The 27,845-nt window shown below is 44.3% G+C and overlaps 1 protein-coding gene across 9 annotated transcripts in view; it reads left to right on the top strand.

Moving 5' to 3' along the window:
- The first annotated feature begins 349 nt into the window (after positions 1-349).
- FGF13 (fibroblast growth factor 13) overlaps positions 350-27,845 on the top strand; it is a 488,610-nt gene continuing 461,114 nt past the window's right edge. For 2 of the 9 annotated variants that reach the window (XM_070606364.1, XM_070606354.1), the window contains exons 1-2: positions 365-665; positions 23,630-23,842. In XM_070606364.1, coding sequence (XP_070462465.1) covers positions 23,794-23,842 — 49 coding nt within the window. In that variant the 5' untranslated portion in view covers positions 365-665; positions 23,630-23,793. Of the gene's footprint in view, positions 666-21,977; positions 22,482-22,811; positions 23,198-23,629; positions 23,843-27,845 lie in introns of those variants that run through there. The other 7 variants (XM_070606361.1, XM_070606355.1, XM_070606356.1 and 4 more) reach the window with 6 other exon arrangements.

Raw genomic sequence — 27,845 nt, 5'->3', positions numbered from 1 at the left:
AGAGAGGGAAAGGACTGCCAGCTTCTCAATTTTTCCCTCTAATCTCATCTCCCTATCAAGTTTCTGCCAGGTTGGAGGGGAATGCCCACTCCCCTGGGTAGTAACACTTTCCTTTCCAAAGGATCCGCCTTCTCTGGAGATGTCTGAGACAGTGAGAAAGAGCCAAAACACCAACAGTCGCCAGTTCTTTGCTTCACCTCCCTGGTTCGGTCCCTTCGCCTTGACACAGCCTTGGTTCAGTAAGATGATCTGACCACAGCTGGTCTCCTACACTTAGAACAAGTTGGAAGCAAGAGAACTTGGGGAAGGAATTTGGTTTCACTAAAAATAGCTGCAATATAGACCCTGTGACTTACCACTCCTCACAACAGTCTGATATGAACCGCACAGGGTCCACTGAACCCTGCAATCACTTTGGACTATTTGCTTTTCCTGCCTGGAGCCCTTGAAACCAGGAGGGGCTTTGGGAGTTGGGAGTGCTTTCGCTCAGATGCAGACTCTTACAAATCTCAGAAACGAATGGTGATGGTATGACCAAGAAGCTTCCTTCCCCTGGGAGCACGTGACCATTGGCACTAATAACAACAGGTCCCTTTAAGATTTTGGTCCATGGTGGAAACTTGCTTGTTCCTCACCACCAGGCCCATTGCGTCTCCACTTCTAAGGTAGGTGAAACGAAACTCATTTGGGGAAATGCCACTGGAATTGTGATCTTCTTGGGTAACCCCGGCCCTGGTCTTCTTGGCCTGGGGCAAGGAGGCAAATGTCAGGGCAGGACATAGCTTACAAATAAAAGTGTATGTCCCTGCTGCCAACACACTGATCAAGCCATAGTAACCTGTGGGAATTATGTCTTTTCCTTGCGTCCTCCTATTCCAAAGCCAAGGTATTAGCCAGCAGGAAAGCACCTCAAATGTTAAATTTAACCCCTTCTCAACTTCTCTACCCAAAGCTGCTTTATTCTACCCGCCTTGTCCTTCCTGTCCCGCTACTAACTCTGAGCATTTAAATTTGGCCCAGGGCACTGGGTATCTGTATTTGCCTTTTCTGCTATACAGCAACAGAGAGTAATACAGAGCTCCCTAGAGCGGGGATTCCTGTAGTTCAGGCAGTCCTTGTGAAAGAGAATCCAATTCGAGTACACAAAAGACTTGCTTGGATTCCATTTCCTTCCTGAAATACTGCTGTCAGGACTCATCTCTGATTTCTAGCCTGTTTATAGCAATGGGCCTTGGGGAAGGAATTGAAGGGGAGATAGAAAGTTCTGGGGGTGAGGCTAGGAGCCCTCTGAGAGAAAAAGAAGCTGCCTTGGCTGTTGGCAGGTTATACCCTATGATTTCTTGCTTAAAGTTAACTTTTGTGAATTGCACTAAGCAAACTACTATGCCAACATTCCAGCTTGCCAAACCAAGGTGTTTGTCATGAAAATAAAGAGATACTTTAGTAACAAGTATGGTGACTTTAAATGAAAATGGCAATCTTAAAGTATTACATGGCTGGAGGAAACAAATTTTGACTCAGAATCATGTATGTCTGGTCATTTTTTAGAAGAATGGATTACTGATTGATACTTGAACGTTATATCCCCTTCCCACTTTTTTCCCTTTTATCCATCTTCAAGGTAGATGAGTGTTCAAATAACATAAACTTAAAATCTTAAACCTAGAAAAAACATCTTGGAATTCATATGGCCTACTCGTTATTGGAGCTTGAGTAGAGATGAGTGATCATTTGGTGTATCCCTAGATTGTTGCCTCAACTTCTCCTGTGACCTCAAAATGAATTCATGGTGGATATTTCCATTTTAAAGCCATGGATTTATTGGCATCACATCCTACTAGCACTTTCTCCTCTCTGATATTACTTTAAGGTCATTCATGTTGCTGCAAAGCTAGATGAAACTAAAACATTTTGAATTATTTTGCCCATGTTGCATTTGTGCAACCATATGGCATCATTAATACCAGGTGCTAGTCTTAACGTGTTGTCACATTTTTATTGAAAGTTGGTTAGGGGTTTTGCATTTAAACTGGGTATGCATTCTATTGAAACACTCTAGAGAAAGTGATTTGCTGGAGGTTGCCTCTGGATAACACTCTTGCTTGGTATTTTGAACAAATGACTCTACTAATAAAACCTCCACGAACAAACAACTTTTCAGGAATGCATTTGTCAGTAAAGCGATGATTCCCAAACTCCATTTCATGAACCAATGCCAGGCTGGCTGCCCAGGAATCACCTGGAAAGATTGTTTAAAACCATAATTTCTAGGCTTCAGCCCTAGAAATTCAGATTCAAAAGGTCTGGAAGTGGAGCCCCAGAACCTGGACTTTGATCTAGCAATCCTGATAATTCTGATGCACGGCCAGATTTGGGAAGCACTGTTAAAGTTAAGGTCCTCCTGTTTTTGTTTTGTTGTTTGTCTCAAATCTCTCAATGATTCTCTTTTGCCTTCAGAATAAAGTTCAAACTTCTTCACCTGGCATTCCCTAGGCCCTCTGTGATCTAGCCCTAACCTACCTTTCCATCTTATTTATTGTTATTCCTCTTCACCCCCTCCCCCCCTAGTCAAATTGAATTGGCCAGTTTTCCAGTTTGCTTTCATGCCTGGGTACTTTACTAATGCTGTTGCCTTTGACTGCTGTGTCCTTCCTCACGTTTCTGCACACCCAAATCTGCCCCATTTGTCATGGTCTATACTTTAGTGTGCATAAGAAGGACTTGGGGGGCTTCTTTAAAAGATCAACTCCTGGGACTTACTCCTGGGTATTCTGATTCAGCACGTCTGGAGTTCTTAAGCACCTCAGAGGATCTGATGATAACCATGCTTTCAGAAACACTGCATCTAGCTCAAAGGTCATCTCTTTATGAAACCATTTCTCAAAGTGCTTGTGCTTCCCTATTCCAATTCCCATAGCATTTTGTTTATAGCTTGTAATTTAACACTTTTCTCTCTACCTTTTATTTGAATTATTCCTGTACATCATCATTTTCCTCACTCAACATTCACTGAGTACATAATATAAGAGGTGCATCTTTCCTCCAAGAACCCAAGCTCCTTGGGAGAAGGGATCTCTGTCCATCTATCTCTTTAAACAGTTTGGGTGCAAGTGTGGAGTCTGTCAGTGGGCATCGTAAAGTTTAAATCACCCTGCAATAGATGATGCGAGGATTGAACCTGTGCCAAGATGAAGCTTTATTTTCCCTAAAAGATGTGAGTGTGAGACAGATCTTTTCTGTCTCCATGCCCCAAATCTGAGATTTATGCACAAGTGTGGGATCTGAGAAGCCTTCTGTGGTTGGGCAATCTCAGAGCACATTGATGACTGCATTCCACGGAGTCTCTTGGCTGAGGCAGGATGGGAAAGCACCTGGCATTTCTAAATACAGTAGTTCTGCCATAAGGGAGGGATGAGCACAGCGCCAAGGGGTACAGAGGAGGGGCAGGAGACATTGGGTGATGGAAATCTGCAGGGGCTTCACTTGGCATGGACTTTCCTTGGCATGGACTTCCCTTGGCATGGACTTCCCTTCTTTGCGTCACCTGGTACAACACTGCAGCTCCTCTGGAATTGTCTGCTATTGAAATGCTGTGGCTCTTTAATTACTTGTAATTTAGTTATATGCATATAATATAGCATATATACAATAATCCATATTACTAGCCTAGTATGTATCCTACCACATTTCTCTTCTCATATAATTATATAAAACATGCATATGTACACATACACAAATGAATATATCTTTTTTATTGTAGATTATTTTACAGAAATTGTGTCATGTTACTCACACTTTTCTCTATCTTACTCTTCTTGCCATTACTAGTTGTGTGACCTTAGGTTCTCTGGGCCTCAGTTTCCTCATCTAGGAAATGAAAGATGATATCAATACCTATTTCATAAGGTTATTTTGAGGATCCATTAGTTAAAATACATAAAGCACTTAAAGTAGTGCTATATATGAATGTTTTCTATTATCATTGTTACTACTATTCTCATTCAACAAAACTTACGAGTCAACTGCGTCTCTCAGTTTCATTCTTCTTAATGGTTGCACAGAATTTTGTGATGTAGATGAAGAACAACTTATCCAACCTTTTGCCTTTTAGTGGACATTAACTTTGCCTCCATTTGTTCTGTTTTTGGTCACTAAAAAGCAACATTGCAATAAAAACCTCTGTATATATACCCTTACATGCACTTATTTTTCTGACTCTGGGACAGACTCCCAGGAATGGAATAGCTAGGTTGAAGAATGTATATATATTGTTTTTAACTTCATTAAATGCTACCATATAGCTTTGTAACAAGCATGTAACAAACGCATGATTTCACCAGTGCTGTATGGGTGCGTACCTTTTCTTGCAATCCCACCAAAGGTTGATCTTACTGCTCTTTTTAGATTTAACAGTCCTGTGGGTGGAAAGTGTCATCTCGTTGTTACTTTTATGAGTTTCTCTGGCTACTCATGAGTCTGAGCAGCCTTTAAAACATTGTTTGCCATTTGGATTTGCTTCTCTGTGAAGTGGTTCTTCATACCCATTGTCCATTTTTTGAATGGATTGTTTTTCCTTGTCAATTTGTAAGAGCTCCTTGTATATTATAGCTTTAAGCCTCTCATGTAGTCTCTGTGTGCAGTTACGCTGCTAATTTCTTGTTTATTGATTTGAATTATTGTGCCTTGTCCCAAAAGTTTGAAAAATTGTGTATTGTCAATTTTTTTAATAACTTCTGCGTTTCGAGGATTAGTTAAGAGAGTCTTCGCAGTCCTAGGTTGTACACGCAGTTTCCTAGACTTCCTCGCAAGACTTTTACTGTTTTTATATTTAAATATGTCTTTATCTGGAAACTGTATTGATTTTTGGAATCAAACGGAGGTCTAATTTTATATTCTTTCAAATTGGTAGTTACCTTCATATTGTTCATTAACATCCATCTTTTGTCCCACTGAAATGAAATACAACCTTTGCCGTGTATTAGATGCTTATATATGGGATTGCATTCTGCATTCTCGATTTTATTCCTCTGATCTAATTGCCTATTATTCCTATGCCATTACCATGTTTTGACTTGCTTATGGTGACTTTAGGTCTGATATCTGGTTAAAATATCTCTCTCTCTTTTTATTCTTGTTTTTCATAGCTATTCTAAGGTTTTTATTCTTTCATAAAAGTATTAAGATTATGTATATAAATAGATCCCCTCTTTTTCTCTTGAAAAATTATCTTGGGCATTTAAACTGGAATTAAAAAAATAATACTGATTTGGGGAGAATCGAAATGTTATGAGATAAAGTCTGATGATTCTTTCATTCATTCTTTTTTTTCAGACTTTGGCTTTTGTTCCTCAGTGGGCTACTGCACTTTTCCTCATAGTGGTCTGGTGCTTTTCTTGTTAAATTTAGCCCTGTGTATTATTTAGGTTTTTTTCATTATTGTAAATGTAATTTTTCCCATTTTCATTTCTTGCTGCTGATTGCTTGAACAGAGAAACACTATTTGTCTTGTATAGTAACCTTGTATTCCTTTACTATACCAAATTCCCTAAATAAGTCTCACGGATTTTACTAGAGTGTTTTGTTTTGCTAGCTGTACAAATATGCCATTAGCAGACAAAGAAATAGAAGTCTTTTCTGATGTTTATATTAGTTCTTTCTCTTTTTTTGATCTTTTTTCATAAACTGGAATCTCCAAGGCAATGTTGGATAATAATAGGGGTAAGAGGCATTCTTGTCTACTTCTGAATTTTATTTGGATAGGTCAGTGTTTTGCCATTTGGGATAATATTTGGCATCTGTTTCTGGTAACCAGTCTGTATTATTTAAGAAATTTCCGTCTAATCCTATTTAACTTAGAAATGTATTGGGAGTCAGTTGAATTTTATCAATTGACTTTTAAGCCTTTCTTGACATCATTATGTGTATGGTTTTCCTCTTTAATTTATTGATATAATGAATTACCTTGATAGATTTGCTGATACTGAGCCTCCTTTGCATTTCCAAATGTAATTCTATATGTCAGTTAGTAATTTCTGTGAAACAAACCAGGCAAATCTCAGTGGCTTCAAAAACAACACTTTGTTGTTGCTCATGTTTTCTTCAGGTAAGCTGGGGTCTGGCTCATCTAGTCCGGGCTAGGCTGAGTGGCTCTGCTTGCCACGATACATCTTTTGGGGCTGCTTTGCTTCAGGTTGTGCTGGCTGGAGCGGCTGTGCCCCAGGCAACTCTTATCCTCCTGATGGTGCAAGCAAGCTAGCCAGGCTAGTCTCAAAGTGACTGCAGAAGCACAAGATGGAAGGTTCAAATGCATAAGGTCTCTTAAGGCCTAGGCTGGGAAGTGGCACACTTCTGCCTCATTTTATTTGCCCATTTGGCTCATTTGGCTGATTCCAAAGTAAAGGAGCAGGGAAATGTATACCACATTGATGGCAGGAACTCCAAAATCACATGAACAAAATCATGGGCACAGGGAGGGGCAAAGAATTGTGGCCAATACTGTAATCCACCATGCCCTACATGGCTCTAATTCTACTTCATTGAAAGACTGCTGGATTGCATTTGCTAATGTTTTATTCAAAATTTCAGCATCTATATTTTAAAAAGGAGTGTTTATAGATTTTTGTAGCCTATTTTGTAGGTTTGGATATTAAATTTAGGTTGGCTTCATAAAAATAATTAAGGAGTGACCTGCCCTGCAGATAACCCCAGCAGCTTTTGCCGCTGAAGAAACCAAAGGCCAGTACAGCCACCACAGACCCCCTAAAAACAGATTTTACTGTTTTTTTTCCCCACATGCATTCGCTGATGCCAGCCACCTGAGTCCTTCCCTGCTCCATCCTCCCTGCTCCCGCTCAAGCCTGGGACGGGCACAGGCAGCCGGCACAGGCAGCCAGCCCAGTGCTCTGCGGCTGCATGAGTGCAAGGCTCAAATCTAGAGCCCCTGCAGCTGACCAACATCACTGTGTGTGCTCTCAGGGTTTGACCTTCCAGCTGTGCACTTACATGCCACTGGCCTGACACCCATCACCAGCCTTCATTGCCATTTGTGCACCTGTGGCAAGATTGTACAGCCATGGAAGTGAATGCTGATAGCTTAGGCCCCCATAGCTGCTTGTGAGCCTGGATCTGGCCCTGTCTTCTGTCACTGGCCTGCACCACTTGGCTCACCTGCAGCTAGCTCCTCCAGCGTGCAGCAGGCACGCCCCCAGCCTGACTCCCAATACCAGCCTCCACTGCTGTGTGCGTGCCTGTGGGGAGACCATGCGGCCATGGGAGGGCATTCCGACAGCCAGGGTCCCCACAGCTGATTGTGAGCCCAGATATGGCCCTGCCTTATGTCACTGGCCTACACTACTGGGCTCACCTGCAGCTAGCCCCTCCAGCTGTGCACTTGCACACCCCCAGCCTGACTCCCAACACCGGCCTCCACAATCATGCACCTGTGGTGAGACCCGGCAGCCACAGTTGTGTATACTGACAGCCATGGACCTGATAGCTGCAAATGCACCTGCAGTTGGTCACAGCCCTTGCTGCTTGCACTGACCCCCAAAAATACATGTTTGCAAACAGCCCCTGTTACCACACAGGCACCTGCAGCTGGCCCCCACAGCCAAGTGTGTGCACACCACTGGCTCCAGTCACCACCACTATCTGCCTTGGTCCCTAGCCGCTGAACCGGGAGGTGCCACTGAGGACCCCAAAAGCGCTTGCTGCCACTGTGGACCCCCAAAGTGCTCTATAAGAACCACACAGTTGTTGACGCTGTAGACCCCAATGGCCTGAGCTGATGAGTTACCATGCTCCCACAGACCTGGAGACACCACAGGCCCCTGCACTTAGCACCCTGTACCACTAGACCTGGGGTCACGGAACACTCCCGTATGTCCCTACCTACAGGTGAAGGTCTTTCCTTGCTGAAGTTAGTCCATGAAGTCTGGAAGAGGTGAGTACTTCTTTAAATGTGCAGACACCTATGCAAGGCTACAGGAATCATGAAGAATCAGGAAAACATAAGCGCACCAAAAGGTACACAGTAAACTTCCAGTAACTGACCCTAAAGAAATGGAATTGCCTGACAAACAATTCAAAATAATTTTTCTAAAGATACTGAGAGAGATACAAGAGAACACAGATAAGCAATTTAATGAAATCAAGAAAACAATACAAGAACAAAATGAGAAGTTCAATAAAGAGATAGAGAGCATAAAAAGGAATTAAACAGAAAGAGGTTTTGTATGTGATCAAAGATAAGTTATTATCAGCTTAAAATAAGCTATTATATCAATAAGAAGTTTCTAGTAAATCTCAGGTTAACCAAAACCAAAAACCTATAGTAGACATACACAAAAGAAGGTAATCAATATATACCACTATAGAAAATCATCAGTTCACAAAGGAAGACAGCAAGAGAGGAAGAAAGGAACAAAGGAACTACACAAGTGACAGAAAACAATGAATAACATTGCAATAGTAAGTTCTTACCTATCAATAATTACTTTAAATGGAAATGGATTAAATTCTCCAATCAAAAGGCACAGAGTGGCTGAATGGACAAAAAAACAAGACCCAAGTGTATGCTGTCTATAAGAGACTCACTTCAGTTTCAAGGACACACATAGGCTCAAAGTGAAGGGATGGAAAAGGATATTCCAAAAGAGAAGCAGGAGTAGCTATACTTACATCCAAGTACACTTTAAGTCAATAACTGTAATGGGAGAAAAAGAAGGTCATTATATAATTATAAAGGGGTCAATTCATTGAGAGGATATAAAAAATTATAAATATATATGCACCCAACATCAGAGTACCTAAATGTATTAAGCAAATTCTAACAGATCAGAAGAGTGTAATAGACAATAATACAGTAATAGTAGAGACCTTCAATACCTCACTTTCAACAATGGATAAAGCATACAGGCAGAAAACTAACAATGAAACATTGGACTTGAACTATGCTTTAGACCAAATGGACCTAAAAGACATATAGAGAACATTCCACCTAACAGCAGCAAAATGCATATTTTTCTGAAGTGCACAAGGAACATTATCCAGGATAGATCATATGTTACATCACAAAACAAGTCTCACCAACTTAAAAAGATTGAAATCATACCAAATATCTTTCTAACCATGATAGTATGAAATTAGAAATCAGTGACAGGAGGAAAACTGGAAAATTCACAAATAAATGGCAATTAAATAACAAACTCGTGAACAACCAATAGGCCCAAGTGAAATCAAAAGAGAATTCAAGAAATATCTTGAAACAAATGAAAATGGAAACACATTATACCAAACCATGAGATGCAGCAAAAGCAGTGCTAAGAAGGAATTTAGTAGCGATAAACACCTACATTAAGAAAAAAGAAAGATCTCAAATAAACAACCTAACTTTCCACCTCAACGAATTAGAAAAACAAGAAGAAATTAAGCCTAAAGTTAGCAGAAGGGAGGAAATAACAAAGATCACAACAGAAATAAGTGAATAGAGAATAGAAAAATAATAAAAAAGAACAATGAAACTAAGCATTGATTTTTGAAAAGGTAAACAAAATTGACAAACCTTTAGCTAGACTTACCAAGAAAACTAGAGAGATGATTCAAATAAATAAAGTTATAGATAAAAGAAGAGACATTACAACTGATACCATGGAAACTACCATGAACAATTATATGCCAAAAAATTGGACAACATAGAACAAATGGATAAATTCCTAGAAACATACAACCTACTAAGTCTGAATCATGAAGAAATCGAAAATCTGAACAGACCAATAACAAGTAAGGAGATTGAAACAGTAACCAAAAACCTCTCAACACAGAAAAGCTCTGCACCAGATGGCTTCACAGGTGAATTCTATCAAACATTTAAAGGAGAATTAATGCCAATTCTTCTCCAACTCTTCCAAAAAATAGAAGAGGAGGGAGCATTCCCAAAGTCATTTTATGACGCTAGCATTATCCTGATATCAAACCCAGATAAGGATACCACCAGAAAAGAAAACTACAGGCCAATATCTCTGATGAACATAGATGCAAAAATTCTCAACAAAATACTAGCAAACTAAATTCCACAGCACCTTGAAAGGATCATATAGATGATCAAGTGGGATTAATCCCTGGGATATAAGGATGGGTCAATATACACAAATCAACACATGTGACACACCACATTAACAGAATGAAAGACAAAAATCATATGATCATCTCAATAGATGCAGAAAAAGCATTTAGCAAGATTCATCATCCTTCCACGATAAAAACTCTCAACAAATTGTGTATAGAAGGAATATACGTCAACATAGTAAAGTCCACATATGACAAACCTACAGCTAACATGATATTCAAAGGTGAAAGGTTGAAAGCTTTTTCTCTAAGATCATGAACAACACAAGAGTGCCCACTCTCACTACTTCCATTCAACATAGTACTGGAAGTCTTAGCCAGAGTAATTAGGCAAGAAAAATATTAGGCATAAGAAATAAAAGGCATCCAAACCAGAAAGGAAGAAGTAAAACTGTTTCTGTTTGCTGATGAGATAATCTTGTATATAGAAAATCCTAAAGACTTCACAAAACTCTATTAGAACTAATAAGCGAATTCAGTAAATTTTCAGGATACAAAATCAACATATAAAAATCAGTTGCACTTCTAGATACTAACAATGAACTATCTGAAAAAGGAATAAAGAAAACAATCCCATTACAAAAGCATCAAAACCAATAACATATTTATGGTTAAATTTAACCGAGAGAGTGAAAAATCTATACACCAAAAAACTGTAAGACATTGATGAAAGAAACTGAAAAAGACACAAATAAATAGATATCCTATGTTCATGGATCAGAGGAGTTAATATTATTAAAATGTCCATATTACCCAAAGCCATCTATAGATTCAATGCTATCTCTATCAAAATTCCAATGGTGTTTTTCACAGAAACAGAAAAAAAATCCTAAAATTCGTATGGAACCACAAAAGACCCCGAATAGCCAAAGCAATCTTGGGAAAGAAGAAGACTGGAGGTCTCACACTTCCTGATTTCAAGCTATATTACAAAGCTATAGTAATCAAAATAATATGGTATTGGCACAAAAATAGACACATAGACGAATGGAACAGAATCAAGAGGCCTCAAGAGAGGCTAGAATACCCAATGGAGAAAGGATAGTCTCTTCAATAAATAGTGTTCGGAAAACTGGATATCCTCACACAAAAGAATTAAATTGGACCCCTATCTTACATCACTCACAAAAATTAACTCAAAATGGATTAAGCAGTTAAATCGTAAGAACTGAAACTGTAAAACTCAAAAAAGCTCCTAGCTCTTGGTCTTGACAATGATTTTTCAGATGACACCAAAAGCAAAAACTAACATGTGGGACCACATTAAACTAGAAAGCTTCTGTACAGCAAAAGAAACAATTGGCAAAATGAAAAGGCAACCTACAAAATGGGAGAAAGTACTTCCAAACCATATATCTGATAAGGGGTTAATATGCAAAACATATAAGGAACTCATAAAACTCAATAGCATAATAAACAATTCAATTAAAAAATGGGTATGGAAATGAATGGACATTTTTCCAAAGAAGATATGCAAATGGCCAACAGGTACATGAAAACGTGCTCAGCATCACTAATCATCTGGGAAATGCAAATTCAAACCACAAGGAGATATCACCTCACATCTGTTAGAGTGGCTATCATCAAAAAGACAAGAGATAACAAATGTTGGTGAGGATGTGGATAAAAGGGAACCCTTGTGTGCTGTTGGTGGGAATGTAAATTGGTGTAGCCTTTATGGAAAACGGTATGGAGGTTCCTCAAAAAATTAAAAATAGAGCTACTGTATGATCCAGTAATCCCATTTCTGGGTATATACTTGAAGGAGATGAATTCACTATCTTGAAGAGATATCTCCACTCCCATGTTCATTGCAGCATTATTCACAATAGGCAAGACTTGGAAACAACCTACGTGTCCACTGATGGATGAATGGATAAAGAAGATGTGAAATATATGTTTACAATGGAATATCACTCAGCTATAAAAGGAGGAAATCCTGCCATGTGTGACAACATGGATAGACCTTGATGGCATTATGCTAAGTTGAGATAAGTCAAACACAAAAAGACAAATACTGTATGATCTCACTTGTATGTGGAATCTAAAAACATCAAATTCATAGAAACAGTGAGAAGAATGATGTTTGCCAGAGGCCGAGCAGTGGTAGAAATGGTTAGATGTTGGTCAAAGAGTACAAACTTTCAGTTGTAAGGTGAACAGGTTCCAGGAATCTAATGTACAGTGTGGCGACTGTAGTTCACAATACTGTATCGTATATTTTAAAGTTGCTATGACAGTAGGCTTTACTGTCCTCACTATAACAACAACAACAATAAAACGGAAATTATTTGAGGTGAAGGATGTGTTAACTAAGTTTATTTTGGTAAACATTTTGCAATATATATGTGTATCAAATCATCACATTGTACACCTTAAACTTACACAGTGTTATGTGTCAATTATATCTCAATAAAGCTTGGGGGGAAAAGAATTAAGAGGCTTTCCTTCTTTTTTATAGTCTGGAAAACATTAAATGATATTGAAATTACTTGTTTTTTTAAAAAAGTTGAATTGAAACAGACGAACTGCTCTGTTACGATGAACTTTTCCAGGGGTAGATATTTACTCACTTTTTCAATTTCTTTTTTAATAATTGACCTATTCAACACTTCTTATGGGGTTAATCTTGGTTTCTAAAAAATCATCCTTTTCTCTAGGTTTTCACATTTGTTGCTGTAGAGTTTAATGTAGTATCACTTTATAATTATTTAAATCTCTTACTCATACTTTTCCTTTTCTAGTCTTGTCAATATTTATTCTTTCTTTTTCTTTAATCAGACTTGCAAGAGGGTTATCTGTTTTATTGGTCTTCTCAAAGAACAGGTTTTGGTTATTTCATTAATTCCACATTTTTTGTTGTTAAAGCCTTTTCTTAGTCCTTTTTAGTTTAATTTGTGGTTCTTTCCCAAATATCCGGAGATGAGAACTAAGTTCCTTTACGTTTTCATCTTTGCTTGTTAATATTGAAGACATTTAAGAACATAATTTGTTTTTCTGAGTACAGCATTCACTGTGCTAGGTAGATTTTGGGATAAAGTGTTACTTTTAATTGCTTTCTAGATAGTTTGTAATTTCACTTTTGATCCAGTGGTTTTCTAGGAGGCTATTTCTTTATTTCCAACCAGTTAGTTTTTGCATCTTTTAAATTATTTTTCTAAATTTTATAGCTGCTATGCTCAGAAAAGCTCTTGTCTTATCTTTTAAAAAAATTACTGCCTTTCCTTTGTCTCCTCCCTCTTCTCCTTCTAGAAGATTTATTAGACTTCAGAATCTACAGGTCTCTTATATTCTCTAGCTATTTTAGACTTTGTGCCCTGGAATTCTTACAATTTGGGTCTTCCGCGTCACTATTTGGGTCTCAGCAGTGCTTATCCTCTCCTTCAATTCATCGACCGAATTGCTCATCTGGGGAATCACATTTTGTAGCTCCAGAAATTCTCTTTTTAGGTTGCACTTACATCTCTGTATATGCTCGGATTTTGTTATCATGGTGGTTGTTGTTCAAGTTGCCATTTGTATCTCCTCCCAACAGTTTATTTCTTTAGTCGTGCGTTGCTTAACTAACCTTTCTCTGGGTGCTGACTGCTGGACCCACAGAGATGGTTATAAAGTATTTTGTCGTCAGCCCATCGGGGTCAGCTCATGGTAGAAGGGATCTCTGAGAACTCCCCAAGTGCTAGGTGGCCCTCAAGTGGTGGGAAACTAGCTATCCCAAGGAAGCCACCCTCTTCCAGATCTCCTCACACATTTTGTTCCTTTACTTCATTCTTTCTTGGCCCCTCGGAGCCCTAGGAGACCAGGAACACATTGTTTTCCCAATCTTCTGGTCTTCTTGTGCGGGGCCTTTCTGGTGTTGGCTCCAGGCCTTGCTCAGCACTCAGGGAAGAAAGCCCAACAAGACTTCTTTTTGCTGGGACTCCCATGATGTCTAGGACCTCACTCATATCCAGCTCTTCTCTATAGGCCTCAATAGATATTTGGCTGAAGAGAGGCAGGCAGCCTGGAGTTGGGAACGGGAAATACCCCATGCTTAGTTTGCCATCTTCCCAGAATGTTCTGTAGTTTCTAAAGAAAAAGAAAAAAGGTCTTTGTATGACTGGACCTTAGTTATACTACTTCCTAGGGAGTTGTTTTGTAATAACACAGGGGTGGTGGTGAGGTTCAGGGTGGAAACTGTATCTGTCTGGGTGCAGTCATGAAAATAGAGCTACTAAAATATTGCAATAATAAGGGGATTCACACACACACACACACACACACACACATACACAAAGTGGGAGGAGCTAGGAGAGTGAAAGTCCAGAAGGTTTATGCCAGAGGATCAGACAAATGTCTCTAATAACTTAAGCTTGAAGTATTAGAGGAGGTAGGAAGCTAGAACTCACTGGAATTCTGAGAAGTCACCAGGTCTAGCAGCAAAAGGTGACCAGGAAGTGGGAGCCCATAGAGTGATCTGTGAAGCCACACTGTCTGACTGTCCCAGTCTTCTGAGAACAATGACTTCTGCTTTACTCCCACTTTCCAAGTCTTCTCTCAGTATTTCTCTCAGTGGCAAGTTTCTCTCAGTGGAAAACTCTGATCTGGAACCACATAGGGAAGGGGCTTCTGAGTAACCTAGTTCCTGGCCTTGGTTAGGAGTGGCAGTGGTAGCTGAGCTAACAACAATCTAGCAGAGTATCCCAGCAGGAAGACCAATGAGTAGCAGTATAGGATTGTGGATGTGGCCAAAGAGGGCCCTGGAGAGGACTCCTCTGCCCTTGGTCCCAGTGCTATAGTTCTCCTGAATGGCATGCCTTGATGCGGCTCTCAGAGATGTCCTCTCCACTAACACCAAAGCTAGAGTATCACTCACTCACTAGTCATGGATTCTCCCAGAATCCTCTGGCCCATGTCAACCAGTGCCAAGACTGGTACCTGAGCCTTCTTGGCTATGTCAGCATCTGGTAGTGTAATGTGTATAGGCTTTTGAAACAGAAAGACCTGGGTTCAAACCCTGCTAGCGCTATTTACTAACTGTGGGAATCTAAGCAGGTAAATTGCCCTTTCTAAAGCTCTTTTTATTATTTGTAAATGAAGGGTGACAATATCTAACTTTTAGGATAGTTACAAGAATGAAATGATAGTTTATATAAAGCACCATATATTAATTGCCTCCTCTGTTTTTGGTCATTAATCTTGCTGCCTTGACAGTGCTTCTAGTGCATGCCTACTGAGAAGAAAAATGGTGCTTCTTTCCTTCCATAGCAAGTGGGGACCCTTAAAGGGGTTCCCCTTTTGCTAACCTAGCATCGTCGAGGCAAATCTCCTATCACTGATCTGAAATGCTCTCGCCAGAAGCAGACAACAGTAAATCCTGACCTCGCAGGCTGGGTGATCCAGGGAGGGGGGAGGCTTTATGTAACAGAGTGGAATAAATATAAAGAAAAAAGTAAGAGGGAACAGTCCTGCTAGACCCTGGTAGAGGGAGAGGGTATGAGAACATGAAGAAGGAAACAGCATTGGAGGCTGCACTGGCAGAAGTGGAATGGAGAAGAATAAAGAATTCCAGACGTGGGAAACTGAGTAGGGTGTGTCTCTTAGAAAAAGCAACAATTAGTGCAGTATGGCAGGTTCAGTGACACCAGCAGTGTGATGGGTACAGTCATTCCAACCATGTGCCAGGTGCATATCCATTCTGTACCAGGCGAGTCACACCACCTGGGTTACAGTTTGAAGTGAGGGAAAGTGTAGGTACAAGTGTCTCATCTTTAGAAACCCAGTTTGGTATTTCTTGACCACCTGCAAGTTACTCTTCTTTTCCTAAAATGCAACAGTTATGTACAGTACCAGCTGAGTCTCAGGGCTCTGAGGGAGGTAGAAATCCAAGCCCCAAATCCTGGCACTCCAAAGAAGGCTCCAAGCTACTTCCTAAGAAGACAGGGAGGTTGGAGGCAAAAGGTACTAGTAACACAGTGATCACTTAAACTGCTAGAGGCAGAGGAAGAGTCTCAGGATCTCTCTTTACCAAAACCCTGGGCAGTAAGACAGGGCTGGAGAGAAAAAGAGAGAGGAGTCACAAGCTGGGACCTCTGAAAGCAGATGGAGTTTGTGGTAGGAGTTCATTAGGGGACAATAACCGTGAAAGGAAGGGGGAAGAGGCAGGATTGAGTAGAGGATAATGTTGAACTTTTAAGCAGGCCGAGCAAGGCCTTGGTCACCCCATGGGGAGCTCTGGAGTGAGGTATTATCTGTCAGAAAGCCTGCATTGACCCAGAGTGGCCAGGCCTTGCTCATTCGCTGGATGTGGGCTGCTCCAGGGAGGATATGACCTCAGGTGAGGTCAGGGTTCTGCAGCTGAGGCAGACCCCGAAAAAGCTGACAGCTAAAGGCTGCCCACACTCCCCACAGCTGGGCAGCAAGCCCTTCCTGGAAGGGGAATCTGGATAGCACACATCCACGTCTACCACATGGGGGGTCAAGTACTGATAGAAAACAAGTGAAAGCCCAATAAGCCCTGAGACCTCTGCTCTTGCTCTAATGCTTGGCTTTGTCTTCAGAGAAATTTTAGAGGCACTAACTATTCCATAACATTTTCAAAATATGCAGTGTCACATAGTAGAAAGAGCAGGAACTTTAGAAGCAGAAGGTCCTCCTTGAGTCTTAGTCCTGGGTGTACTTTGTTACTGCGATCTTGGGTAAGTGTTTCCTGTCTGAAATTGTTTCCTCATCTGTAAAACGGAGATGATAATAGTCACTAACTCAGAAGGTTGTTTGAGTATAAAATGGCATCATCTGGAGAAATACTTAGCACAAAGCAGGAAACGCAGTAAATTAAATAAATGGTATTACAATGATGAGGCTATTTACTGTGCCTTTGATGCACTGGGCACTAGGTAAAGCATGGGTGGGTGTGGGAGGAGTTAGTCTTAGAAGAGTTTAACCCAGTCCTTGTCATCCAGGAGCTTATAATCTCGTTGAGGAGTCAAGATATGGGCAAATGAAAGTGTGCTGACAACTTACTACTATATCCAAGAATTTTTCAAGCAACACAGTTTTTCTGCCTGAAGTGTTTTCTGTTCACATTGGCAGTATAACTGCTAGAATGGAGGCAAGAGCAGGATTTGAAAATCTTCTAGAGACTCACCTCGGCCAAAGTCTTTTGTGTGTTATTTATTGGGGGAGACAATGGCCAGGTCCTCTTTTTCAGATGTAGGGAAAATTGGGAGCATGCTGTGAGGAAAAGGCCGCCTTTGATTCCCCGTTCCTCTTGACACAGGAGATTCTGAATGCTGTGGGCTGATAGGAATTGTGAGTGGGAGCCGATGCTGCCCAGGGATGTTCCTTATTTGGGAGTGAGAGCGAACCCGTGAACAAGCTCTAGCTCATTGTTTCCTCCTTCGCTGGAGAAGAAAGTGAGAAAACATGTAAAGATATTCATTCCTGACAGGCATCGCAACATCGCATTACATGGTCCAAATGTTCAATTTCAAGGGAGGCAGAAAATCACATATATGTTTGGGGTAGATAGGAAAGGTTGTAGTGTTAAGCTGTTTTGGATAAATCATTGACATCTCTCTCTCTCTTATAACTTTCCCCCACTTTAAAGATCCATTCTGGTCTATAGAAGTCCAAGGAACAGAGATGACTTGGTCCAAAAATGATTCTAGGATTCTCATTTCAGTTATCTATTTCTGTGTGTAACAAATCACCCCAAAACCAATTGGTTTAAAAGAACAATTTTGCTCACAATTCTGTGGATCAGGAATTTGGACAGGGCGCAGCACGAGTGGCTGTTCTCTGCTCCGTGAAGCCTGGAGCCTCGCAGCCTGAATGGCTGGGAGCTGGCTAGGATGGCTTTACTGGGCTCATATGTCTGGAGCCTTGGTTCCTGCCCTCAGCTGGGTTCCTCAGTTCTCCTTCACATAGCCTCTCCATATAGCCAGCTTGGGCTTCCTCATAAGACAGGTCTTAGGTGTCTGCCATCTAATATAGTGACCGGCTTTCCCCAGAGAGAAAGTGGAGTTGCCAAGTCTTTTAAAGGCTAGGCCTGGAACTGGCATAGCATCACTTTGGGCACATTCTATTGGTAAAAACAAGTCACGAGGCCAGCCTGGATTCAGGGGGACATTACCTCTAGAGGGTGGAGTGGCATATGCGTACGGGAGTAGAAGAAATTATTGGTCACTATTCCAGTTACTATTTCTGCATAGCTTATTACCTTAAAATGCAGCAGCTAAAAACATGCATCTAATTTTGTTCATAATTTTATGGGTCAGGAATTTGAGAAGGGCTCCTCTGAATAGTTCTCCACTGGGGGATCTCTCACAAGGTTCCTCTCAGATGTCAGCTGGGGCTGCAGTCATTTTGAGTTTGCTGGGCTGGACATCCAAGATGGGGCTCTTGCTTGGCTGCTAATCAATGCTGACTGGTGTCTTGGAGCTCAGCTAGCACTGTCAGCTGGAGAGCCTAGACGTGGACTCTCCACTATGGTGGTCTCAGGGCAGGCAGACTTCAGGTATGGTGGCTGGCTTTCCCCAGAGCAAACGTCCCAAGAGGGCCAGGCAGACGCTGCATGGCCTCTTCTAACCTAGCCTAAAACGAATAGAGCATCCCTTCCACCATACTCTATAGATTGAAGCAGTTACAAGGCCACCCAGAATCAAGGGGAGAGGTCATAGTGCCCACCTCTCAACGGCCACGTTTTAAAACTGCCACAGTCACCATCTTTGGAGATTATTTTACCTACCTCTTATGTCACAGAAATACACCAACTCACCTGAGATTCCGAGAGAAAGCAATCTTAAATTGTGATGTAGATAAACACCGTAGGATTTGAATTGGAAACGAATCCTTTCAGTGGCCGGCCCAATGGTGTAGTAGTCAAGTTCGCACACTCCACTTTGGCAGCCTGAGGTTCACAGGTTCGATCCCAGTCATGGACCTACACACTGCTCATCAAGCCATCCTGTGGCGGCATCCCATATACAAAATAGAGGAAGTTTGGCACAGATGTTAGCTCAGGGACACTCTTCCTCACCAAAATAAAGAAAAAAAGAAATGAATCCTTTCAGAGCTCTAGCATTTGGATCTCACAGTTCAAATTGCTGAGATGTGAGCTTAAAAATTAAAGTGACTTCCAACTGCCAGATCTTGGCCCAGTGGGCCTTTCTTTACCTCAAGTATCCTGGCTGGAAGTGTAGCTTTTGCCAGGCTGCTTCCTTTTGAACCAGCTTTCTGCTGTGAAGTGTTTTCACAAATGAAAAACACATTTGGCCCAGTGAGAAGCAATCTTGTCACTAAAACATCTAATTTGGTGGTGCCTGATGACAATGGCTCTACACTCAGCCAGTCCAAACCTGCCAGGAAAAAGCCCTAAGTGTATCTGTCCTCCATGCCTCTACTCACCCCAACCTTACCCTCTAGCACAGACAATGGAACAGCATGGCATCGTGCCCAGAAACATTACTCCGAGCTGCTGGAGGAGGAGCAAACCTGGAATCCAGAGGCTGGTGTCTTGAGGCATTTAGGGACTGGCATGAAACAGACACCAGGGAGGACAGGGCCAAGAGGATAAGACTCTCAGGACCTTCCCACTTTCCTCCTAAAGACTCAAGCCTCTGCCCCTTGCTCCAGAAAACAACCCGGCCCTCTTTAGAGGCATGGCCATGCCGCATTTGGTTTTAGAATATTGCTTTAATTCCAGGACTAAGTTACTAGGCTACACAGGATAACCCCTGTGCCTCAGCATTGATCAGGCGTGTGGAGTTCTACCTCATAAGAAGGACGGAGACAGGACGGACAGGCCATTTTAACAGAGCGACAGGGCAGAGGCGAAGTGATCAGGTAGTCAAACTGCTAGACTCAAAAGTGAAGGTACTTCCACCCCAGTGGGACCAGGCAGAAGGATCTGGGTGGAGAAAAGGAAGTGCTACAGACTAAGCCAGGGCTTCACTGACATGCTTCAAGACTGAGTGCATTTGGTGGCGGAGTAAAGACCACCCCCTGATCGCCCTCACACAGATGTCAGATCTTCCAGCTGATCGTCCCAAATTACCCAGTCGCCTGGGGCCTGGACACCGAAGCGTGCCTTCCTCTGAACCAGGACCAACAACATTCTGTTCACATTAAACATCTCACAGGGCTCCGGAGAGGGGAAAGCCCCTGTGCCTTTCACAAAAGAGGCTGCCCATGACCTCCCTAGCAGGGTCTTCACAAGCTTTGTTTAGATGAGATTGCTTGTCCTGGCACTTGAATATTCATAATCCTTCGTCTCTGGCATGAATGCCTTTACCATGTCATTGATTTGCCCCCACAGGGACACACACCACTATGTTGTTCTTGCATGTGGTATCCATTTTCTTTATCTTCTGCTTGTTTCTTTTGTGGGGTGGTTTATGGTGAAGAAACACATGTTATTTTACTGACTTGTGTTCACTGACAGACAGACTCCACTAATACTCCCAAGCAGATGTCTCTTCAACCCACCTCAACCATGTCAACTAACCTAGGTTTAGTCATATGTTAACTATTAGTGGCTTTCAAGGAACAGGGTCATACCTGGCTTCCAGCTGGAAGTTACTCTTGCTGGAGGTGCCATCGGTGATAAAGCTTGGGATGGGAGGGGGGAGGTCTTATCTCTGCAGAGAACTTTCCTGGCAATTGTAATGTGGCAGGAAAGCTGAGACAGTCAGGAGGGACATAAGTACCATGCTTAACAGCTCACGACAGAGACTGACCCTTTTCCCAAAAGAGGGTTTTGTTACTTACTGGGGACATGTGGACAAAGCAAATGTTATGTATACACAAGAGACGAGTGTGTGTGTGTGTGTGTGTGTGTGTGTGTGTGTGTGTTTGAATGTGCTGAGTTAAGGGATTTTGAAAAGACTTAGGAATTTAGGATTGGCAGATACGTCCAGTGTCCAGTGAAAACGTGCTTCCCCCCTCCTTTTAGGAGGCTGAGAGGAGTGCTGAGAGATCATGTGATACAATAGAATAGCATTGTCTAAAAAGACAGACCCACCTGGTTTCCTGTCCTGGTTCTCCTGGTTTTTAATCCAGGCTCCACCACTTACAAGCTGTGTGATCTCCTTGCAAGTTACTTAACCTCTCTGAGCCTCAATGTTCTCATTTGTAAAATGGAAATAACAACAGCACCAACATTTCCTGGGCCTGTTGTGAAGATGAAATAAGCTAATGATGTAAAGCATTTAGCACACTGCTTGGCACAGGGTAGGGGCTAATTCCACGGTAATGTCTATTATTGGATGTAAACTATACGAGGACTCTTTACCCTCTTCCCCTCCACCTTTCCTCTAATCCCACCCAAGTCTCCACCCTCTTTGAATTCCGGTCATTTGAAGAGAAATTCCTTCTTTCTCAGGGTACTGATATTAATTAATGGTCTAACCTTGGGTTGGATAATCACATTGTGTCATCAAGCTCCATATTATTAGATATTATTTACAAGAAAAACAGGTCTGGAGTTCCTCCCAGACAGAGGACGGAGGCGGCAAATTGAGTTTAGAGGGTTGCCGACCTTTAGACCCTGACTGGCGGCAGGGGCAGCCCACTCTTCTGGTCTTGAAAGCCACAGCAGGCTCTTGTAATTGAGTTACTGCCTGGAATTCAGTAAGACTAATCCATCTATATAATTTCTTCGCCTGGTTTAATGCCATTAACGAAACCGAATTAAGGAGCAGGCGAGGCTGGGTGGGACGAAGGGAAACGGATTCTCTGCATGGGAGTCACTGCTGCGTCTCCACCGCCAGGCTGGAGCCTGTGGTCTGATTAATGGACGGCTCTGAGGACCAAGTCCTGCTAGCGGCCGCCTCAGTCCCTCAAAATGAGCGCCGAGCTTCCGGGTATCGTGCGCCCAGAAAGGGCCATCACGGAAGGAAAGGGTTTTGCAGGACGCCCCAGGGCACCCTGTCCCCCCTTCCCTTTTCTTGGCTCCTTCTCCTTCCGCATCCACTCCCTCTTGTACAGTTTCTGAGCAGTTTTCCTTCTACTTCAAATCTTCAGGGACCTTCCCTATGTTTTGTGACTAGCGTGCCCCAGGCGACGTGTCCATCCCACTTATCCCTCTCCAGCACTCGCCCTCAGTCCCGCCTCATTCCGTTTGCCTGGGGTTGGCCGTCTTGAGCGGTGGGCACTCTTTGCGCCCAGTTTGCCAACCAGAGCGACCAGCCCTAGGAGGAGGGGCCTGCGTGTGGGGGTGGGAGGTGGCAGCCGCCACGGTCAGTTTCACTCTGCCCTAGTGACACCCAGATCCCAGCGCGCCCTTCTTACGGAGAGCCTGGCTATCTCAACTTGGGCGGCGGGCCGGAGGCGAGGACTCGCCGACTCCGGGACTGAGGTTCCACCGCTCAGTGCAGGTAGTTGCCCACAGCGGAGTCCCCAAAGTGTAGGTGGCCACCAGCGCGGGCCCGGGCAGCGCTGCGGGAAAGGCAGGCGCTGGGATCAGAGGGGATAACAGGGGCGGGGCGGGGGGCGCCAGGCTTTGATCTTGGCGGCCAACAGCGCGGGCCCGCTCTGGCGGCGCCCGCGGGCCCTGCCTGCCCCAGAGGGGCCGAGGGACGCCCGGCCGACACGCTTGCCCACTCTCCGCTGGGCTCGCCAGGGTTTTGCCAACCGGCGGCTGACGTCGGCGCGCCCCTGCCGAGCTCTCCTTTTACTACAGCCGGCAGGCGGCTTTGTGCGGCCCCGCCCTCGCCGGCCCCCGCCCCCCGCGTGCCCACACCTTGCCGTTTATATAGAAGGCGCCGCGGGGTGCGTTCGCGGCTCTCTGGGACCCGAGAGTTCTTTGGAAGGAGAGCGCGAGCGAGGGAGCGGGCGAGCTCCGAGGGGGTGTGGGTGTAGGGAGAGAGAGAGCAGGTAAGGGCCATCGGTTCCCGCTCCTCCGCCTGCGAGCGGCTCGCCGTCCCTTTGACAAAATAATAGGAACCTGAAAATTGATTAAACGGAAAGAGGCGACCCTCCCCTCTCGATTCTCCGCGGGCGAGAAGCTGCGCGGCTCTGCGGTGTAACAGGCTCACACGTTGCTCATCACATGTTCAAACATTTCCCTTTTGGAGAGGCTCGTTATTTTTAAGTGAATATTTTCGTCTTTGTTTTGATTTTTTTTTAGACCTTCCTCGGGGTTTTATTTTGATTGAGTTGGCGGCCCGCAGCGGATTGGGAGAGGCGGGGGAAAGCAGCCCGCCGGCGAGCGGGCAGCCCACCCAGGCAACTCCCCGCGCGGCCCGCGCCGGCCCGGCGAGTGGCCCGCGCGGAGCCCCGGGAGGCCGGCGGCGGGGCCGGGGAGTCGGGCCGTACCTCTCGGCGGCCCCGGGGGTTGCGAGCGCGGCTCTTTGCGGGCGGGCGGGCGGGTGGGCAGGCGCGGCGGGAGCGCCGCGCCGCGCCGCTTTGTCTCTTCACTTCTCGAGCTAGGCGAGCGGCTCCTCCCGCGGCCGGCCGCTCGGGCTCGCGGCGGCGGCGGCGGCTCCTCCTTCAGCCCTCTCCTTTCCTCCCCACTCTCTCGTAGGCAGCGGCGGCGGCGGTAGCGGTGGGGAAAAGCGGATTCCGCCCGAAGCCACACCAAGGGGAGCTCGCGGTCGCGACTTGCCGCCCTAAGCACTCTCCCAAGTCCGGCCCGCTCCGCGAGGACTTCCGTCTCCTGGGCGAACCCTGTCAAGCAAGCTGGGATCTATGAGTGGAAAGGTGACCAAGCCCAAAGAGGAGAAAGATGCTTCTAAGGGTAAGCCCGCCCGCCGAGTCCGCCTGCTTCCCCTCCCTTGTTTCCCTGGCCCCTCGCGTGCGCGCCGCCCTCCGGTGGCTCCCTTTTTCCCTCCCGGAGCCTAAGCTGCCCGTGACCTCTGCGACTCTGGGCGAGAAAGGGGGCGGGGGGTGCCGGGGCCACTGGGGGGAGGTCTGAGTTTGGACCACTTTCCCTCCTTCCTCGTGGAATTGTCACCCCGCGAGTGCCTCCAGCCTCTTCCACTCCCTCTCTGGACGCACCGTGGTGGCGCTGCGGGCAGCCGAAGCTGCTGCAGCTGGGAGCGCCGGGAACAGCGCTGCCTGCCACCGGCCGGCCGCCTGTCTGTACGAGTGCATGTGTGTGCGTGTGCGCGAGTGTGCATATGTGTGCTGCGCGGGTGCAACATGGTGACATACTCAGGAATCTGCCCCACTCTCAGAACCCAAGCTGGAATCCACCTTCAACCCTCTCTCCCCGCCCCCAATGCAAACAAAGAGCCTGGCCGAGAAGCAAAACCCCTCCCCCCACGCTCTTTTCCCCCTCACACCCTCTACTCCCCAACTCTCTACCCCTGCCCCCCGAGAAGGCAGGAGCTTGCAACCTTCGACACGCCGCGTGCAAAAGTGAGCAATCCCGGTGTCCCGGCGCCGCCCGCGCTGCGCCTTAGCAGCGCAGCCTCGCCAAGCCCCCGGAGAACAAAGGCTGTTGTCCCCTTGCCACTAGTGCCCAGCGGGAGCGGGCCTCCCAGGGAGGGGACAGTCCCTTCCCTCCGCTCTCTGGGGTTCAGCCACCTGGCCCGGGGCACCCGCTGCCCGTCCCCCGGACTGCGCCTCTCGGCCTGGGGCCTCCCACCGGCGGGTTGGCGCGGCGCAGCCGAGCTGAGCTCAGGCTGGGGAGAACTCAGAAGAAGGAAGGGGCGTCCCCGCTGGCCCCCGCCAGTCCTAGCCATTGCCTTGCTAAGACCCGGCTTAGATCCGGAATGTAAACTAGAGACAGCATTCTTGGAGACCCGGGTGCAGAGGGAGGCACAGAGAGGGGGTGTGGTAGAGCAGTGGGGAAATGGCAGGTGCCTTAGGAGCAGGTGTCCGGAATGGCCACAGTGCAGACGCTGGATGGGGCTGGACCAGCCTTGAGGGCCCCAAGCACGCTGAACCGCAGCGACCCACGCCGAGTCCATGCTGCAGAAGTGGTGCTGCGCTGGGGGGAGCCCTAGCTTTCGTTCACGGGGCCCCAATTCCTCCCTGAGCCCTGGGGCCCCCTTCCCTCCCACTCATCTCCCTATTCCTTTTTCTCATCTCCTCCTTCTCGCCTCTCCCCATCTCTCAGAGCTTTCTTTCCCGGGAGATTCTAGGGCAGCGCCAGCCCTCCCCCGCGGAAAGTTGTCAAAGTCTTCAGCTCAGGGCCTTTATCCTTGTTTCTAAATGGAGCTGTTTCTCTTCCAACTAGGCGAAGCGTTGACGAAAGGCTCAGGACGTTTCTGGGGGGTTTAGATCTGTTGTCCTAACGGTCAGTGTTGCCACCAGCCTGGCTCAAGGCTAGAGTTCAGCCTCTTCGGACCACTCACACCCGCTGGCTGTTGGAGGTGCACAGATTAATTGAAACAGTCACTTGGAAAGTAGAACTCTTGCTACACATTTCCAGAGCTTTCCTAATTGTAGAGCCTCTTAAACAGGCATTTACATGATGAGAGAAAATGACTTCAGGGTCGTTAAAAGGTTTTGTTTTCCATTGAGGGCCCAGAAAGGTAATGCAATTGAAGATTGTAGCACCAAATTGATCTAGGCAAGTGATTCACCTTCTGCATCTGGGAGTATTTCAAGTTTGTTTCTGGAAGTTTGGTTCCTGATTTCCATCAGGTGGTTACTTAAGGTCTATTTCAGGCTACCTTTGGGAGGACTCTGAAACCAAATTCATTCGCAGAAAAGGAGTTTGTGTTTTAGGAATATAATTTGCAATTGTCCAGAATGGAGTAACAAGTTTGGAAACATTAGGACAGGTTACTGTAACTCATTAATGAAAATTTTTACTAGGCGTATGTCATAACATTTTCTTATGTTGATTAACTTACCACGTTTGAAACCAAATACTTCTCTGTAGGAATTGTGTAATTAGCATTTGGAATTATGGTTGTAATTAGAATAAATTAAAGAAATTTTATAAGGCAACTTGTAAGATGGGAGTTTACTTTCCTGAGGAGATGGGAATCTTATGGCTGCTAAGAGCAGGAGTCCCATTTCTGCGTTTCTGTTGGTTGTTGAATTTAGAGCATTTTCAAAATAGTGAATGCCTAATAGTCCTTACTATCTTCTCCTTTCAAGTATGTTAAAAATCTTATGTGGTTAAATTTTAAAAACTTGTTATGTTAGAGATGAAAGATACCAGCTATATTTATATTTTTAACCAATAAAGTTTATTGAACATATTCATGAAGTTTGGTTATTTATAAATTTCCCACATATAGGTCATTTTTGAAATTTTTTTAAGCTAACAGACTCATGAGCACACTCCTTGCAGCATAGCAAGATATAGCATTGAACATTTAATAGATACTTTGAATATACACACATTTAATTTTGAACAGTGGTGTGACAAATGATTGAATCAAGTCAAATAATTTAGTAACAGTTTGAATGAATTTCATAATCTGTTTTCAGAGCCTACTGCTCGTTGAAATTCAGCCTCCCACCCCATCATTTGGGGTTCATGCCCACAGCCTATCATAACTATATAGAAGATTATCATAGAATACAGTGTTTCTAGAGTTTTTAAAGCGTAGAAAGTAGGTAATCGGTAAGCTAAATTGTGCTGCTTAATGAAATACGGCTTGCAGAGCATATAAATTGCTGATTGTCTTTTAAAATGATGTTTTCTTCAATTCCTTGAGGTTAAGACCACTGAAGGACAGTGATCTTTTCAATAACCTTTTCAATAATGTAGCCAGGCAAGATTGTCTGTCCCCTTTGAGAGGGAGGGGATATTGATTCTGTTTAAAGCTATTAAAATGGCCTCATGTGCAGCAGATCACTTTTTGTGTATTTATTTAGGCTTGGCATAAACTTTTTTTTTGCATAAACTTTTAACTTCGTAAATGTGTATATAGGATGGGGCACTCAGCTCCTGAACAGGAGGACTTATTTCCATTTCAGGGAAGAAAAAAGCAGAACATTTGTTTGTTGAAGCAGATACTTGCTTAGCTTTGACTCACTCTTCTCTACCTTGTCACATAAGATCTTTTCAGCAGTTCTCTGTTGGAAAAGCACTCAGTCAAGGGCTTTGTCTGGTTTACTGCAACTATGTTCCTGTGGCATTTGGAAAACCTGTAGCCTGCTACAGATAAAACCAAATCATTTCTGGATTGAGTAAAAGTGCTAGCCACTTTTTGATTTCAAAACTCATTTGGTTTGTAGCTACCTGTTTGGAGATGGGTGTGTTTTTTCAACCACCCTTTTTCCTTGTGCTTTCCTTGTCAGAGAGCCATCACATGCAGGCAAATTTCAAGGCCTTGTGGGCTGTGGGTTCTCTTGCTGAGATGGCTGGCGCTAGTGTCAGGCTGGGCTTATGCTGGCTGCTGGTGATGGACGACAGTTCCATGTATAGTCCAAGAAGGCAGCCACTTGCACAGCTGTTGCTATAATGGATTGCGGTGCCCACATGCATTTATGGCCACAGCTCATTTTGTGCTCACTTCCTGGCCTTTTCCAATAGCCTCTCTAACCATACCTAACAAGGACAGGGCATTGTGGTCAGCCAGCATATTGAGTCTTGAACCTTGAATGCTATTCCAAAAGATCATCTTGGTCTTGGTGGATTACTGTAATAGCTTCTGTCAAGTGTCTTTCTCAGGCTTGGGCCAGGCGAAGCAGGTGTTTGGAGGTATTTTACCCACAAGAAATCATGACGTTGGTGACCTCTTATTAAAAACTAACAACCATAATCTACCTATTACTCATGTAGGGACTTGTTTTTTCACCTTGTGAATAAATCATCATGGACCAGTGGTTTT

This window comes from Equus przewalskii, chromosome X (assembly GCF_037783145.1).
Source record: "Equus przewalskii isolate Varuska chromosome X, EquPr2, whole genome shotgun sequence".
Taxonomy (NCBI): domain Eukaryota; kingdom Metazoa; phylum Chordata; class Mammalia; order Perissodactyla; family Equidae; genus Equus; species Equus przewalskii.
Note: the sequence above shows the minus strand (reverse complement) of the source record. Positions and strands in the feature narration are given on the sequence as shown.